The sequence below is a fragment of the Fukomys damarensis genome, unplaced genomic scaffold (genome assembly GCF_012274545.1).
Source record: "Fukomys damarensis isolate Sample0158 unplaced genomic scaffold, DMR_v1.0_HiC HiC_scaffold_1, whole genome shotgun sequence".
NCBI lineage: Eukaryota > Metazoa > Chordata > Mammalia > Rodentia > Bathyergidae > Fukomys > Fukomys damarensis.
The window spans coordinates 474,001-492,068 of NW_022900913.1; the positions used below are offsets into that span (position 1 = coordinate 474,001).

Genomic DNA, 18,068 nt, shown 5'->3' on the forward strand with positions numbered 1-18,068 from the left:
AAGTGGCCAGGCATCACACATGAACCCAAGGGCAGAAGAGGGCGCCGGCACAGGGGGGCCCGTGTGTTTGATCTCACGTGAAATCCTCACAGACCAGTCTAAGCACCAACTGCCAGGGGCCACAGGGTTTCTCTTTAGGGTAATGAATGTTCTGGACCATGACAGAGGTGGTGGCTGCACAACAGCTGGAATACACTTAAGGCAATGTGACCGTGCACTTCAGAGCAGTCAGTTAGGCTTTATGTTATGCATTTTACAAAATTAAAAATAAAAAGGTTTTTTTTTGGGAGGCACTGAAGTTTGAACCCAGGGCCTTCACATTGAGCTACCCAAAAGCCTCTGAGACAGGTTCTTACTAAATTACTAGGTTGCCCAGGCCAGGGCTGAACCTGTCATCTTCCTGCCTCAGCTTCCCAAGACAGCTGGGACTACAGGCATGTAATCCAGCATGTCTGGCTAAAAATAAAAATGGCCTTGGGCCAATGGCCTTTGCTCCTTCATGGAGAAGGCATCAGGAAGACCTTGTTCTTGCCTCTCCATCTGTACTCACGGCAAGGGTTCAGTGGTCAGGGTGTGACCTTTCCTGTCTGCAGGGTGAGACGCTGCCCCCAGGAGGCACCTGTGCTCCCAAGTCCGGCCTTGCTGTCTATCCCAGAAGGCACGTAGCACGTGTCACACTGAAGTTATGTCTGGTGAGTGTGGACACTTCACAGGGCAGTGGCCCTGTTCTCAGGGCCTCCTGCAGAACAGGGCTGTTTGTCTGGGAGCCCCAGCCTTGGTCCTGCCAAGGGCTGGCCAGTGCAGTGTACAGCTCCGACACTGCCTCTCCAGGAGCCCTGCTCCAGTGCTGGCCTGGGGCTGAGGTGTGAGGTGCAGAGCCATGGAGCTCCAGGGCCAGGGCACAGTGGCTGTGCATGTGGCCAAGCTCTTGCCTCCTGGCCCTCTAGGGTATAAGTCTGGCCCTGCCTGACTCGATCACATGGCTCTGAGGCTCCTTCACCGACATCCAGAGGAACCTCCGTGGGATGCTGGGCGTCCAGCCACCTCTTGCCTGCCTCGGGCAGTCATGATGGTATCTGGCACGAGGTGCTACCCCATGGGTCCATCACAGCCTCCTCCGAGGATCAAGTGTCCAACCTCATCTTGCCCTCAGCTGGTGGGTTCTTCACACTCACATTACCACCATGAAGGCAGCCTGTGGGACACATAGGCATGCTGCATCACAGCTGGGCAGGACAAGCACATGCTCGCCAGCTCGCAGTCTACTTTATTGGCATGTGTCCAGAGCAGTCTGTGGTACACATAGGCATCCAACAAACACAGCTAGGCACAGATGTTTTGCTGTGCTTGACGCTGATCTCATGGCATTTGCTGCTTGTCTTCCAGTGAAACTCTCCGAGGCACAGAGGGCACAGATGCAGGCTGCCAACTAGCCTGTCCCTTGGCACCTAGGCAGCCCTCCATGCCTGTAGTCCACACCCATGTGGAGGGGCCCAGCTGGCTGGTGCTGGGGGCACTGCAGAGGGCATCACAGAGCTGCATGGCGGGCTGCAGGCTGCACCACTGTGTTCTTCACCAAGTGATGGCTACAGCGGCAATGCTGGGTCTCTGTGTGCCTGACACGAGGCATGACGGTACACACCACTCCCCGGGTCAAGCTGCAGGCCAAAGGGGACAGGTCAAGTCTTTCATGACAGACTTTACAAGCAAACCAAACTTACAAAACACAAGACACTTAAGACTACCTACAAACTAGTTCTTCGCAGAGGCTGCTGGTTCTGGAGACTGAAGGAATTCGTAAGGGTCGTGGGTCACATCCTGCTGTTCCCCAACACTAAGGCGAGAAGGGCTCCCTGAAAATTGCAGAAAAACAGGGCATTTCAACAGACACCATGGATTTGCAATGATGCCTGTATGACCACTGGAAAAGAGGATGTCCCCTCCTGGGCTCCCAGAGACCCAAGGCTGCCCAGGACCTGCTGCAGGCACTGCCTGGCTGACAGCTTGACCACAAGGTGAGAGCGACCCAGAGCACTAGTCCTCCTTGGAGGGCTGCAGCCAAGCCTCTGTGCCACCTCCTCAGAAAAATGTCAAGATTCATTCTGCCCATGGGGTAATTCAGTACTTACTTGTGAGAGCAAAAAAAAGAACAGTAGCTAGGTCAGGGTTGGCAGCTCAGGGAAGAGCACTTGCCTAGCATGCATGAGGCCCAGGGTTTCCTCCCTAGCACCAGAGAGAGAGAGAACTGAAGCACATTTAAGGACCCAAAGGGTAGGCATCCAGTGTTCTTGTAGCCAGAGGCTGCCAGGTGGCTCTGCCTCTCCTTGAGCTTATCCTATGGCAGATATAGTCACACACTCTCTCCAACAGAAACACATGGGGCCACCGAGAACACGGCCCTGGCCAACACACAGACTAAACTGGGAAGGGCACAGGTGCTGAGGACAGCTAGCTGACACAGCACCCCTCATCTCAGCAGCACCTGGGGGCACCTTGCTGTGGGTCTGCACTGACCCAGGAACTGGAGTTCACAGGACATGGAGGGCCATGTGTCAAAAGCCACGTGCATCCCTGGGCCTGATTCAGGGACACAAGCCAGCCTTTGTCCACCTCAGCTACCGTCCATGCTGCCAACAGCATGAGAGGCCCACCTGGGGGGTGCTGCTCCCTCTCGGAAGTGTTTGACAGAGAACTGAGGTTGGAGGATGGCCGGGAGCCACCTCGCTCTGCCTGTGCTTCATGCAGGTCTTGCAGGAGCTTCGCTGTCTCATCCAGGTTCAAGTGGCCATCATCATGGTCTAGGTCCTTCTTCACCTTCCCTATGTGAACAGAGGTGAGCGGATGGCCTGGACCACAGGGTCACTGTGTGCTGGATGCTGACCCTCTGCCCAGGACCACAAGCTCTCGTGAGGTAACTGCTGCAGGAGCTTGGGACAGGCTGCTCAGCTCAAGGACAGCAATGGTCAGACACTGGCCTGAGGAGCAGTGCCCACCACCCTTGCATAAGTAGAGCCACAAGGAACCACAGCCACCCGATGCACAAATGCCACAGGGGGTCCTGGGCACAACACCAACCTCCTACTCTCCAAGATGAGAAAGCTACCAGAGTGGGCAATAGCGGCCACCCCAGCTCGTGGCCAGTGTCAGACCTAGAGGCCAGGCTGAAGGTCAGAAAACATGGGTGACCTGGACAGTGCAGGACTGTGCCCTCCCCAGTCCTGAGATGAGCCTACTGCAGAACTACTCGGCCCAGCCTGCTTCCAGCAGCCTCCAATTGGCCTCCACAATCATCTTCTCAAGGTTAATGGGTGTTCAGTGTTTTATGGAACTCGAGGAACCTAATATACCACAGCACCACTGGGATAGTGGTGGGGCACTGCTAGGCTTGTGTCTAGATGGCCCCCAAAGCCTCATGCAGTTATTTAAAATTCTTTTTTTTTTTTTTTGGTGCCAGGGATCAAACTTGGGACTTTGCACTTGTGAAGCAGGTGACAGCACCACTGAGCTAAATCCCTAGCAGCCTCTTGCAGTTGTAAGTGGACCTTTTTCAGAGGTGGCTGGAGCTACAATGTGGGAGTGTGAGACGAAGCAATGCTAGGCTCAGAGGAACTAGGATTAATGGTGTGAGTGCTGTCTGCCCTAAGTAGTCTGGATAAGATAAAAGGGGCAGAAAGACGCTGTTAAGGTCCCTTGCTTGCTTTTGCTGCCTCTGCCTAAAAACTGCTTTTTTTTGTAAAAGATTCCTGCCATGTACCCCTCTGCCTTGGAGACAACGAACTACGGGCTGAACTCTCTAGGAACTACAAGCCAAATAAACTTTTCCTCCTTTAACTTTGGGTGACGAGTATCTTGTACCAGCCACGAGAGAAAAGTAACTAAGACAGGCATCCATGTGAGAAGCCACACAGGAAGCGCCCAGGACTCACCCAGAGAGCTAAGCATGGAGATGTCCAAGGAGACGTCAGAATATGACTTCATCGACATGAAATCCAGAACAGAGCCACCACTGTCTCCCAGAGAGTCCCCAACCTGCAAAAGACCAGACACACATCAAGCTTAAATGATGCCAAAATACACTTAATGAAAAGTGCTACTTCATGCCAGCGGCAGCAGTCACTGCACTTTGCAGTGTGGGACAGATCAAGCCCTGGCCCCTGAAGCTGCAGTCCATGGCCAGGGCCTTGGGTCATGAATGGATGTGCAAGTGCACGTCCGGAAGCATTGACTCAGAGCAGCACAGCTGCAGGAACTGTGCTAACAAAAGAATAGGGGCACCATCATGCCTGAGAAGACACCGAATCTCAAGGCCCAGGACATTTTCGAGGCATGAGGTGGCAAATTCCAAACTCAAGGCTTCCTTCCCTCCTCCTCGAGGGGAACCCCAAAGAGGGAGCCAGCAGCTATCCAGACTATTCCAGCCACTTCCCTGCTGTCCACCTGCTCAAGCCATGCCAAGGCCTCTCTCCAAGTGCCCAGGGACCCAATCCAACCTTACACCTGTTAGGGAGGAAACACACTCCACTGCTGACCAGGCTCTGTTGCACGCCACACCTGCCTGGCAGCCCCCAATCTCTGACAGCACCTGTGGAACTGGTATTCTCAAATTCTTGTTTCTGGACTTGGGAGGGAAGTACTGTAGCTCCACCCCATCCCCTCTATTCACCCAAATGGCGGGTGGGGAAGGGCACTGCCACTGAACATCACTCCTCAGACACGAGCCAGCTGCCAGTGGATGACAGGCCCTGATGCACCACGGCCAGGGCTGACGTGCCCTCCCTGCAAGAGTCGAGGGCTCTTACTGGCTTGAGAAACCCACCTTCATTTCGTCCACAGCTCGCGCAGGCACATTTCTCCTCTGGAAAGAACAAAGCGGACACCAGTTTGTCCACAGCAATTGTACATGAAGGGCAGTTTGTTGGGCTGCACACACGTACATAAACACATATACACACGAAATTACAATGGCTCATTCTTGGCCTGGGCCCTGCTACTCACAGCCTTGCTATGCCTGTGGGCGGAGGGGTCTCGCTAGGCTCTTCAAAATGTAAGGTGGCTGTGCCAGAGGGGCTGGCAGGGTGGGAGGAGGGTGTGGGGGCAAGTGGGTTCCCAAGGCTATTAGCAGCTGAGGATTTTTAAAATAAAAAAGGGCAACTCGGAGGAAAAAACAGGCCCAGTGGTTTAAACTCAAGTGTGACCAAGTGCAGAGCCTGGTGGAGCTGTGGGGACAGGCGCGCTGGGACAGACGGAGCCCTGGCAGCACCTGCACAGGTGGACAGAGCTGTATGTCCTCCACAGCACCCTCGTCTTGCGCTCCAGCAGAAGAATTCCCTTAAAAATGCCTTAGTTTTGTGAACATTCTTCAGACACAGGCATTCAGCATGCACACACAAATCTATGATCTTTTGTCTCAAAAGAACAGCTCAGATTGTGACATTGTGATTTCTACCAAATTTTCATCAGAAATGTGGCCGTTATTTTAAGGAAGGTCTGTTTGCTCATAAAAGCTTTCTGCTATACCACATGCTTTATCATTTAATTTGGTGGAGCACCTGGAATTATTCAACTTCAACTCCAGATTGCTCACTCTCTGAAAAGTGGCTGAACTGGGGTCCACAGCTAGCTGACAGAGTGACCACGTGTCAGGGCCACGGGGAGTGGCCTCACTTGTTGTACTGCAGGCCGGGCAATGTTGTGCTCTGAGCCTGGCTTCCCACCTGCACAAGGACGGGGCCAGAGCAGGTGCTGAGCTCATGGCTGCAGTACAGCTCTGAGAGGACTGGCGCCGACAATGGAAGACTCAGGTCAGAACCACAGTGAGCACTGCGGGCCAAGCACTCTGACAGCCCTCAAAGACAGCACAGAGACCCCACAGGAAGCTTGGGCCACCGGAAGAGACCCATGGTGCCGCTCCTTAGCGCCGAAGCCAAGCTACCCCACCACAAAGGCCTGCTGGGCCAAGTGATGCCCAATAAACTAACTTCCAGCCTAAAGAAATGTCAATAGCCTTTGAAAGACAAAAGAATCCAACCAGTCTTGGGCTAGAGATAGAGCTCCGTGGTTCAGTGCTTGCCCACCATGCACGAGGCCCTTGGTTTGATCCCCATGACCCAGGTGGGAGAAATTCAACCAGCCCTGCCCAACAGAAATACACTGTAAATACACATCTAATTTGAAATTCTCTAATAGCACATCAAAAATACTCTTAATTAAGCGTAATTAATTTTGGGGGGAGGTACCGGGGATCAAATCTGGGTCCTTGTGCTTGCGATGCAGGCGGTGGAACCACTTAGCTAAATCCCCGGCCCTAGAGTAATTAATTTTAACATTTACTTATCTGATACACAGAAAACATTTGTATCCTAATATAACTCATGTAAAATAGTTAATCCATTTTTTTGTTTGTTTTCTGTTGGTCTTTAAAGTTCTCGCTCACATCTAAATTCCAACATGCACATTCACAGTTCTCAGAAGCTGCACGTGGCTGGTCTACACAGGTCTGAGCACCAATCAGAGCTGTGGGGTGCGTGGGAGCAGCCAAGGACGAATGACAAACCCAAGGCAGGTCCAGGGATGAGGGTTTCAAAAGCAGCCACAGTAAATGTGATGAACGTGCTCAAGATTAAAAGGAAAGATGAACAATGCAAGAGCATGGAAGATGCAAAAAAGAACCAAATGGAATCCTGGAGATGAAAACTCAGGAAGGGTGCCACACACGATACCCATGTGACAAGTTCCTCCACCAGGTGCTGGACACTGAACTCAGGACCTTGTGCTTGTGAGGCAGGCAGCAGAATCACTGAGCTAAATCCCCAGCCCCAGGTAACTAACTTTTTAAAGCAAAAATTAAAACCAGTAAGAGAAGAGCAGCCTCAAGTCACTCTTCCCTGGGAACCAGTTGGGTGGGGTGGGCTTTTCCACAGGGGCAAAGCCCCAAGTGAGGCAAGAACCTGCACCACTGCAGTGTCCCCCACGCAGCCCACCTGCTTCAGCTGGAGGAGCATCCGAGAGTGGTCTCCGCCTGTGATCTGGTCTAGGAGATCATCCACCATCTTCTTGCTGTAGCTCCCAGCATCTTTCACGAACTCCTGAAGGCTGGAAGAACGTAAGACAGGTTGACAAGGCATATCCCTAATCTGGAGCCCTTAGCTGCCAGTGATGGTGGTCCTGAGCAGCGGCCACCGTCCATGCCTGTGTAGTGCCTAGGGGCACTATACAGTAAGCTGAAGGTGGACTCTTGGCTTTCATTAGACCGTCACTGTGGCCTACAACCAAAGCTGGGTGAAAGGCTCTTCAGGGAATTTTGAAAACAATGATGGGAAGTAGTGTAGACACAAAATGTGCACACAACCCATATGAAAGTAATACCAGCACATAACTTCTGCAGATGGAGGGTCCCCACACCTCCTGGTCCAGGATCTAAATGACAAGCAAACTGGAAGGATGCTGAACTGAGTGCAATAGGTGGGGCAGTACCAGTGCATTAATAAACTCCAAGAAGCAGGCAGGGAAAAACAACCCACAGTCTTAGAATCACTGCACCAAGCATGGCTCAAGGGCTCCACAGATTTCAAAGGCCTGGAGGACAGGAGGAACACGGAGGGCTGCTAGGAAGTGGCGATCCCAAGGAACCCAGGCCTGAACCAGGGATGCTAAACTATGACTGCAGAGGACCACGTGGCCCCTCTCAGACGGGAATAAAGGCCTGCACGGGGTCTTCAGATAGGCAGTGAAGGTAAGCTCTCCTTCTAGGAGAGCTGGTCAGGACACACAGGCTCGAACAGAGGGAGGATCAAGGAGGAGACAGGGAGAAGATGGCATCTATACCAGCCAAACCAAACGTCCTCACACCTAATCTCAGACTTCCAGCCTCCAAGGCTATGAGGATAAACACTGTCCATACCCCAGCTGTAGAACTTTGTCACAGCGGCCCTAGCTGACTCACATAACCACTAACAAACACATTACAATATGACTGACACAAAAAAGCACAATCAGTGAAATACAGAGACTCTTTATAAAGCTGCAGCCTGGATCATCACCAACTCAAAACTAGGAGGGGCTGGGTATTTAGCTCACTGACACCGCACCTGTCTTGCAAGCACAAGGTGGTGAGTTCGGTCCTCAGTACCGGAAAACAAACAAACAAACAAACTGTGATTGAGTTATCTGCATTTCAACACAGCCTGTGGCAGGTCAGGGTGGACAGCTAATCATGTGGAATTTCTGCTGCCCTTTTGCACCTGTGGCCTGTCTCCCTGCAGGCACAGAGGTGGGCCCTAAACCACACCCTGGGAAACTTCATGCACCGCACAGCAAGGGGGCTCCCTTGCAGGCAGGGCCATCTGCGAGCCAGGCTCACCTCAGCGCACACTGCACACCCGTCTCATCCCCGTAGGCCGAATATAGCAGCTCCATCTCATCCGACTTCAAGTCACCAAACACAGAGTTATTCTGCATGGAGAGGCCAGTGCTGGCATTGGAGAGGAACGTGACTAAGGAGGAGAAAACAAGGGGCACCATTTCAGGCTCAAGGGCACCCAGCATGCCCACATGCAGTTCTCTTTCTGGTTCCCCGCCCCTTATCTCCCCGTCTCCACAAAGCACTCCTAGTGCCTCTGCTACCAAAGGGGCACAATCCCTGCTGGCAGATGCTGCAGGAAATGAGCCTAACGGGCTGGTTTTGCCCAAGGACATGGAATGAGTCCACTTAACGGAGGCCCAAACACAGGAGAATTTCAACACCCACAGCAAAAGAAGAGGGTCCCAGAAAGATACTCAAGCCCAGGCCACAGCTATCCAACCTCGGGGAGATGGCACATTTCCAGGGAGCTGCCTGAGTGGGGTGACCCACCACAGCATAGGCAGGGCCTCACAGGGAGCAACAGACAGAAGAAGGGGAAAAGCGGGGACACATCCTGATCCCTAGAAAGGGTGTTCTGAAAAAGATCCAGGGACAGTAAACCAAAGGAAATGCTAAATCCAGGGGGTGTGAATCAAAGTGTTCACTTTACGTTTCTAACACATTTCTGCACCTCAGATAAAGTTAGAAAACACTTCACTGCAGGTCATCCAGATCTGAACTGAGATGGCTACACAGCCTCCGAGTAGGAAGAAATGTTCCTCCCCAGAGAGGGCCAAGGAACCACTGCCTGGCCACCAGTCTCACAATACGTGCACTGGAGCACACTCACACCAAGAAAGCTTACCACAAGCACACATACAGGAAAACATGCATCCCCAGACCAAGCAGAGACACTCATGCGTGGACGAAAATACGCATGGACAAAAGAAAAGAGCAAAGAAAGAACTTACTCAATATAATTTTTATTCCCATTACTTCAACCAGTCCTAATTTTAAAATCTGAATCCAGACACAGCGAAAAAAGTCATGTGAGGAAACTCTTGAAGGGACTGGAGATTTCAGCACCTGCAACATCAGACAGGTCCCCCCAGACTTTGGGGGCTCCTCCACATTTACCTTTGTTTCTCCTCTCATCTTTGAAGCCCAACGTTGTAAAGCCCGGGAGCAGCTTGCTGGAGAGTGAGCTCAGGTCCACAGGGTGCGTCTCCTCTTCTACAGGGGACATGAGAGGTGTGAGGGGTCACATTCACTCTTCAGCACAGGGAGCAGGGGGACAGAAGACAGAGACTCTAGAACAACCATCTCAGAACCAGCTTACAAAGGGTAACCAGCATCCCTCAAGGTACCTGTACCAATTTCACTTCACAAGTAGCTAAGGTCGATAAAATGAAAATATGTACCTCTGGCCATCGTATCAGCAGTGTTTAATATTTCCAAACTGCCAGCTCCATACTGCAAGGAGACCTAGCCCACCTGGCATCCAACTGTTTGCTTGTCCACCCCAGTGCAGGCGTGCTACGCTGTCACACCACAAGCTCCCATGGACCTCAACTCCACATCACCTCTCTAATCTGAGAGCTAGGCACCTCATCTCTATGAAGAACACACTGCATTCCTGCTAAAAGTGATGAGCAGGAGACCATGAATGGAAGGCTAGGGGGAAGGAGAGCGGCCCACCTCTTGGTGAGATGATGGCAGAGCAGGGAGCCTCAGCAGCCTTGCCAATGCCTTTTCCTGCCCAAGGGTACCTAGGGGTGCACCTCAGTCCCACAGGCCACATGTGAGGACAGCCTCTGTCCTCTCCGAGATGCTGCGTGTGACTGTGCTTCTTCCAACCACTGACCTGCCACAGTGTTCCCACCACCAGCATCCCAGCAGCTCCCAGGGTGTAGCCTCACCTGCAGGCTCTACCCACTTGGGGGCGCCGCCAAGGGCACACATAGGAGGCTGCAGGGCTGCTCTGCTGTCCTTCACAGCAGCGTGGGTACATGAATGGGTCTCTGGCCATGAGGTCAGAGGCCGCCTACAGGCAGCAGAGAGGTGGCAGGGCAGGCACTCACCCTCGACATCAGGCTCAGCCGCATTCACTACACTGTACAGCAGGCTTCCGTCTCCCAGCTTCTTCAGGTAGCCCATCTGTAAGGGAGTTACACGCTGAGCAGGCCCTCTGTGAGCCAGCCCAGCGCCTCCTCCTCACATGGGCCCTGGACTGAGCCTGTCTGCTGCACAGTGTGCAATGAGAGCACTGCTCAGGATGTCGGACCTTCCACACAGTACTTCCAAAACAACACCGTTACTGTCCCTAGGCCCAACCAAAGCGAGCTGGGCAAGTGTACCCGTGGACAGCATCACATAGAATGGCCAGCCTGCAGGCCACTGAGAAGACCCCGGGAGAAGATACACCCATGTAGGGAGGGACATGAAGGACTGTACACGTGTGGGGCAGGAGGCAGCTGCGACATGGTGCACACGAAGCCCTAGACACACGGGGAAAGGCTGCAAATCCTGCAGAGGGAGCTTGGCCTACAGGGAGCCTAGAGGGCAGGGCTTCCACCAAGCAGTGGGGTGACAAGTTGGCATGTGTCCCTGACCACGTGCAGAATTCGGTGTAAACACAGCACACAATACTCATGGCAGCCCTGCCATCGGTCGTCTGGGCCCCTAATGAGGAAATGGGACCAGGAACAAAGCGCCAACCAGCTCCTGGCCTGGATGCTACTGTGATACTCCATGTCCCACGGTGCAATGGTGGCAACCAGACTAATGTCTGTGCCTGGCGTCAGAGTCACATGCATGCTTGCAGCCAAGTGGCTACCTTGCCTCCTGGCAGGAACCTGTTGATCCTGTCTCGCGCCTCGTCGGCTGCGTGCTCCACCAGCGCCAAGACGTGCTCCTCCGCGGTGCTGTCCGTCAGGCTGCAGGCATTCCCTTCGGGCTCAAACATGCAGCTGCAAGGCAGGGGCCGGGCATTACTCAGGCACTGCCCTGTCCCACAGGTCAGTCCCCAGCCTGGCTTCTACCCACACTCCCCACACATGGCTTGCAGTGATGTGGGGTGACCCCTGATGCCTCTGATCTCAACAAAACAGCCTGCCTTCTTGGAATGAGGAGTCCGTACAGGCCAGCACCCTCCTAATTTCCACTTTTGTCACCATGAGAACAAAAGAAGTAAAGTGACGGACACTGCATGATTCAGGCATCAAAGCTTCCTCAGGAAAAGCAGCATGACACCCCTTATGGGTTGGGTAAGGCTGAGAAGTTGCTCAGGGATCCCCACAGAGCAGTTTCACTCCAACAGCCAACCGCTTCTGGGCATAGTGCCGGAGGAGATACCCGCCTCCTATGGAAGGCAGAGGGGTGGTGGTACCTCTCTGCCCTGAGAACAGGCCCTGCCCTGAGCACCCTGCCAAGTCACCCCACAGTGACACCCTAGAAATCTGCACGGCAAGAAGGTGTTGTTAAGCCATGGCTCAGGGAACCTTAGCACTGGGCCGGAACATGTGTGGTCCATGACACAACAGTGTGGGGTGAATGTCAGTCCTGAGGCCCAGACTGAGGTTTGCAGACTCAGAATAAACACTACAGTTCTGCCACTGACCTCATGTGCTAGATGGCAAGACTCTCTCTGTAGGTCCGAGGACCACGAGGACCAGGAAGACCACTGTCTCCCATATCCATGGGTGCTCTAGTTGCCAGGACAGTGGCAAGACAGAGCAGCAGCACGTGGTGGGTGTCCAGACCACTACACCAAACTGTCTGCAGGCACCTCTGAGTGAAACGCTGACAGGGCCATGCAACATGGTCCCCGTGGCCTTGGCTGGGCAGCTGCTGGTCTGGGAAGGCATTCCAGCCCAGGCTGCACGTAGGTCTTCCTTGCCCCCCCTTCTCTTGGTGGCACGCCTCCCACACACCTTACCTGATGACTTCTCTACTCGGCTTTTTGGATTTCTTGGCAGTTTCTACTTGCACTGGGACAACCTCAGGAACAGGCTCCTCAACGGCCGTGTCCTCGCTGCCCAAGAGAGCCGCCTGCTGAGAGAAATCCATGTCCTGCATAAACGACATGCTGCGCTTCAGAGCTAACAGCCGCTCCTAGAATCAGAAAGGAAGAGCAGCAGGACTTTACCTCTCCCTCAGCCACGGAGCCTGACGATGGCATGGGATGGATGGCCATGCCTCCCCCACCTGACCTAGTGCCCAGGCGCTGCTGCTGGCTGCTGTGGGGCTTGGTGCCAAAGGCACAGCCCAGAGCTTGTAGAGGGGGACAGCCAGAGCACAGTCAGTGCCCTCACTTCAGGGGATGCATGCTCCTGGCTCACAGCAGACTGGACCCACTCAGGACAGCCAGGAAGACAAGCATGTGCCACCTGGGTTCCAGGAGGATGCCACAAGACAAACTTGCAGGACAGGGTGCAGCCCAGTGAGCCTGACCCCCAGACCTAGTACTTTCCAGTCCCAAGGGAGGCAGCACTTGAGTCACAGGCAGGGGCAGGGGGCAGCGCGTGAGGAGAGGGCAGCCCTGGAGCAGGAGGTCAGCCTGGGGCGTGGCATGATGGAGCATGTCATTCACGTGAGTCTGATGGGCACAGAAAGTTAGAACACAACTCTGGCTCTTGGCTCGCTGTGTTAGTGGGTTTCTTACTTTGCTCATCATCTTAAAGCCTGCGTGGAGGATCTTCTTGGCTAACTTGTAGTATACAGTGTCTGGTCTATTGTAGGTCATTGCATTATCACACATCAGTTTGAAATCTGCCTGAGAAGAAACAGAAGGATTTTGTCAAGTTTGAGATGCCACACAGAAAACAGCAGAGTTCTCTACTCCTGTCAAGAGGCCAAGGGAAAGGCTGAAATTAAGTGGAAAAGAAAGCTGCTCTTTAATCTAACAGGAACTTTTAAGAATGCAGAGATTTTGAAGCTGTTCACGGGTCAATTGTGTGAAAAGTTTTCTAGGAAAGGCTGGTCAAAGTCTCTGGCATTTGAGCATAACACACACATTTATGAGAAAATGTATATATCCTGTGCTTCCTCCCTCCATGAGCTCCCTCTTGCTTCATCAGGGACCCAGAAACAACAGGAACAAGAAGTAACACATCTGAATTTATAGAGATACCTCAAAAAACTAGGATTAGAGGTCCCATTTGACCCAGCTATTCCTCTGCTGGGTATCTTCTCAAAAGTATTCCTACAGCAATATATATGCACCCATGTTTATAGCAGCAGTTTGTAACAGCTAAAACTTGAAAACAGCCTAATTGCCCATCAAGTGGAGACTGGATAAAGAAGACGTAGCTTCTTAATAAAATGGAGTACTATTCAGCCAGACAGAATGAGAAACTAGAGACATTTATAACTAAATGGATGCATATTGAGGCCATACATGAAATAAATAAGACACACGTGTAAATACCGAAGTTTCTTTGGTGTGAGACACTGAACATCTAAATAAGGGTGAAAATGTATAACAGATAATGTGAAATAGGAAGAAAAATAAGAACCAATATATATCACATAAAGGTACAAATTCCCAATGATGAACGTCATCATATTGTATACCTAAAATGTACCAACAAACTTAATGAATAAAAAAAAAAAAAGAAGAAGTAGTAACACATCTGGCATCTGGCATGTCCTCTACCTCTGGTTTTTCCATCCAGAATTTAAAATTCTGTCTACAGAAAAATACCTTTTTGAAAATAAGGACAACCTAACACTTTAAGATAAAAAATGAATTTCCTTAAGAAATACTACTACTTAATTGTCACCAATTTCTCAGGAGATGCCTCTAATAGGCAAGCTGGAATTAGTATGGAGATGCAGGCCCCATCTGCGAGTACCCTCGCCATGTCACTGTTCTGGGCCCCACAGTGCAAGCAGGACAGGTCTCACTCTACTGGTTATGTGATGGAGGGACACTGTTCACCTCATGGGTCTGTCACTCAGAGTGACATGCAGGGGGCACAACTAGGAAATTGAGGGCCTGGATGCAAACGCTTGACAAGCTCCCCTCCGACCTCGCCAGGCTCTTCTAAGGAATGTGACTCCCCCACACCCCTTAGGCTGGCATGTTATTTCTCAGTCAGTAAACGTCTTCACTAATCACGAACAGAAAGACAAGCTTTTCCAGAATCACTCAACCCACGAAAGAAAACCAATGCCCCTCCTAATACTAATGGCAACATCACCAAGTATTCCTTCAGCCTTGAGCCTTGCTGCCAAGCCAGTAAGCACTTTCTAATTTGCCTGGCCAGAACAAAGAAGCAGAGTTAAAGTGAAACAAGAGATACAAATATTCAAAACATAATAAAATTAAATGCCTAATTTTTACAAAACAAGCTAAAAATCAGGAAAATCATGCTTCTAAACATTTCCATTCTTGAGCCAGGCCAAACTAGATACATCACTGACTGATCTACACCAATATAGTAACTTTAAAAACAAGAAAAGAGGAAACCCATTTGTGAGAGCACACAGCATGCAGCTTCTCGGAAACACAGAGAAAACGTTTCCAACAAACATGTATCCCTGACTTCCATGAACCATCACCCAGACAGAGCTGCCATCCAACTGCAAACAATGAGAGGTGAAGGAAATGTTTACCCCCCCCCATGCCGCTTTGTCACAATTGTTTCAGAAAATGAAATTAATTTACCTTAAATTCTGTGACTGATTTGTATTCATTAGCTACGATTTTGTCTTTCATTGTGCCAAAGTCCATTGGATGCTTTATTATCATTGAATATCCAGGAGCAATTGCATCCGTCACAGGAAAAGCAAAAAATCCATGAGGGTCTTTTCTGAAAGCAAAGACAACTTTAAAGTGGGAAATTCTAAAGGCTAGATTTTGAAGTGACACAAAATTCATTACAATCAAAAGTTTAATACAACTGACCAAGTTTTAATTTTGGTTAAAAGCAAAAAATAACTTTAAAAGTTTGTGTAGGTGTCTGATCTGATACATATCCCATTATCAGTGTCCGGGCTCTAGCCCTGATAAGGAAGACCAAGACAACCCTGATGTCTGCCTCATCCCACTATGGACGACCTCCAGGGCAGAGCTGAGGAGTCCATGGCCCTTCTGCCTGCCGTCCAGCTAGGAAGTCCTGGCTTTTGCTTCATAGTGTTTGCCCACCCCAAGAGGACAGTTGCTAACTACTTAAGGTGAAGCCTGCATCCCAGGTGATGGGCTGGGGGTGGGAGTAACACCTCAGAAAGGAAGGTGTCGCCTCACAGGTCCCCAGACAGGCCCTTCTAAGCACCAAGGTGAGGCATACCTCTGAAGCTGGCGGAGGAAGTGCTCCAGGAGCTGCTGAATAGGTGTGCTCTCATTCTCAGCTAGCAAATTAAAAAGAAAACAATCAAGTTCAACAGATTCTAAAATTACTTTTCTAAAGAATCTCAATTTCAATTCTTAGTTACATTTGGAGTTCTACAGCACTGTATGCCCAAGGAAGAACTGAAGACTTGAAGTTAAACCCACAACATAGCTCCCACGAAGCTTGGTGGGTAGGGAAGGATCCACCACGTCAGTCCAAAAGGCCCTCAATTCAGTCTCATGGAACTGCTACTCATCAAGCTGTTCTCAGCTCCCACCATTATCAAACTGGGTATGTTCTAAATCAGGTACAGCAGGAACAACGGCTTGGACACACAGGCTGATCCTGGATTCCCTTTTTGTTATTTACCAGAGATTGTTCAACCTCTGGTCCTCATCTACAGTATGGGAATGCACACACCACACAGGGGTTCTTCTGACAGCTGCAGCTGTCAACTTCATCTCTGGGCCCACTGTCAGCCTGACAGTGATACTCCTCATTGAGCAGGGTCTGCCCCAAACTGCCATAGGAATCACTAACTCTGAGGTATCCCAAGGGTAGGAGACGGACAGGCCACCAAATGGGCAGTTAAGCAGATCAAACTGGCGATTTTCAGCAACTGTGCTAACTCTATAGACAGGTCTGTCTGACTGCTGTTTCGTGTCTCACTTTCCTTATCAACAGGCCCAGGATCCACCCCGAGTGCTGCTGTTCACCATGGCAATGATCTTCACAAGGAGAGGAAGCACTAGGAAGTGGTACTCCTCTCCACAGGTCAGCAGCAGCAGCTACCACCAGCCCCTAAAAATCAGAGGGGGCCATGTCCACAGTCAAAGGAAGATACTCTGAAAAGTGGCCACAGAGACCAAGAAGCTGTGAGCACCACAGTACTTTCCCTTGGGTGAGCCAGCACATGCACATGGCTTCTGATGGCAAGAATAACCAATTCCAGCTCTAGCCTCCCTCTGGCCTGTCCCTGATGTCCTACATTCCAATCCCCAGCTGTTTTGTTTTTCCTGCCCCCCAAGAACCAAGAGACCCTGCAGATCACTAGAGGGAGACAAGACTTTCCTCAGCACAAAGCCTCGGCAGATCCTATATAAGTAAACTTGGGCCATGAAGATTACAGTCGTGGGCTGTACACTGCCAGTAGAAATTAGCCAAACACCATGGCATAAGGTACCCGGGAAAGAAATTTTGCTGAGGACCCAGCTTCTTCCATTCCCACCTATCACTACTTGAAAGGATTCCAGATCCCTGCTCTAGACAAGAGGAACCCCAGATCCAGGAGACACTGGTGTAGGAAGAGAGATGGTACCAGGCAATGGGCCCTAGTGCCATGCATGTCTGACCAGAGTGAGCCCTGGGACCAGGGAAGGATCTTGCCTGGCTGGGTCCGGCATGCTCGCACTGGCCGGTCTGGGGGAGGCTCCACCTCCACCTTCTTTCCAGGGTCGAAATCTTCAGCCTCTCCTTCTGTGTCACAGTGCTCTTTCTCTCGCTTGCGCTTCTTCTCTTCCTATGGAGTCAGAGGAGTGAGAGGCAGGGCAGCTGGGTACACCCAGACTAGAGAGTGCCCCTATACTGTCTTACAGCCCTCTCTCTCGGGAACCCTTCCGGGATGCACCCACATTGGACAGCATGCCCCTGTCATTCCGCAGCCTCCTCTGCTGCGGATCCTCCTGAGTTCCTCTGCTCCTGGATCCCCACCAAAGGGACAGCCACAGGCAACCTGTGACCCTGGCCGGGTGGCCGCTGATCCCCTTACTTTCCGCTTCCTCCTCTCCTCATCATCAAGATGCTTTTCCTTCTCCGCCTTCTTTTTCTTTTTCTTCTTCTTTTCCCGGTGCCTCTCCCGCTCGTGGTCTGACCTGTCGTCGTAGTAGCTAGAGTCGTGGCCGGACCCCGAGAGCTCGGTCACCTCACTGCCCCCAACCTTGAGCACCAGCTTCAGCGGCTTCTCCAACGGCGCGTCCGCGTAATCTGCGAACATACAGAACCACAGCATCTTTGGTGAGCCGTGCGGACCCGGTGGAGGACAGGTGCCAACTGATGGTGCCAGGAGGCGGAAGTCTTCTCCCGAGCCCGCCCCAGCAGGCGGCTTCCTGCCCGCCCCTCTGGCCCGCCCCCGGCTCCGGTCGCCGCACCCTCGTAGGACGAACGCCACTCCGCTTTGTGCTTCTTGTGCTTCTTTCCCATGGCTGAGACTGCAGACGTAGACCACAGACCCAATGGAGCGCCCCAGCCAGGGGACCGGTTTGCGCATGACGGAAACGACCGCGCCGCCGAGCACTTCCGGGTCGGGGAGCGGGGTAACGAGAGCTTCCGGGTCAAAGGGCGGCGCGCCGCGCGCGGCAGATTCGAAGCCCTGTCGGACTGGGTGGCGCCGAGTT

General features: G+C 51.9%; 2 protein-coding genes across 6 annotated transcripts in view; one reads left to right on the top strand and one right to left on the bottom strand.

The window, feature by feature from the left end:
• Positions 1-207: 207 nt before the first annotated feature.
• Positions 208-17,972, bottom strand: Brd9 (bromodomain containing 9). Of its 5 annotated transcripts, none has more exons than XM_010644583.1 (17): positions 17,823-17,972; positions 17,444-17,658; positions 17,062-17,194; positions 15,634-15,694; positions 15,012-15,156; positions 13,005-13,115; positions 12,279-12,391; positions 11,178-11,310; positions 10,423-10,498; positions 9,479-9,574; positions 8,360-8,492; positions 6,981-7,092; positions 4,817-4,855; positions 3,927-4,029; positions 2,652-2,819; positions 1,750-1,853; positions 208-1,658 (listed from the first exon to the last, which is right to left on the bottom strand). In XM_010644583.1, exons 1-16 carry the CDS (start codon positions 17,872-17,874, stop codon positions 1,753-1,755), a joined length of 1,791 nt encoding a protein of 596 aa, XP_010642885.1. In that variant the 5' UTR covers positions 17,875-17,972; the 3' UTR covers positions 208-1,658; positions 1,750-1,752. The 5 variants fall into 5 exon arrangements, with proteins under 5 accessions (XP_010642885.1, XP_010642813.1, XP_010642734.1 ...); XM_010644511.1 differs by having other exon boundaries at positions 12,279-12,394; XM_010644432.1 differs by having other exon boundaries at positions 12,279-12,412.
• Positions 17,873-18,068, top strand: part of Trip13 (thyroid hormone receptor interactor 13) — an 18,331-nt gene continuing 18,135 nt past the window's right edge. The window contains exon 1 of the mRNA XM_010607080.2: positions 17,873-17,987. Coding sequence (XP_010605382.1) covers positions 17,873-17,987 — 115 coding nt within the window. The remainder of the gene's footprint in view (positions 17,988-18,068) is intronic.

What these genes read in the sequence shown, in the direction of transcription:
- Brd9 (XM_010644296.1), bottom strand. Translation starts at nt 17,874, where the DNA reads ATGGGAAAGAAGCACAAGAAGCACAAAGCGGAGTGGCGTTCGTCCTAC. An exon ending in AGATGAGAGGAGAAACAAAG is followed by an intron (nt 8,493 to 9,478) that starts GTAAATGTGGAG and finishes TCTCCTCCTTAG; the next exon opens with TCACGTTCCTCTCCAATGCC. An exon ending in GAGCTGTGGACGAAATGAAG is followed by an intron (nt 4,030 to 4,816) that starts GTGGGTTTCTCA and finishes GGTCTTTTGCAG; the next exon opens with GTTGGGGACTCTCTGGGAGA.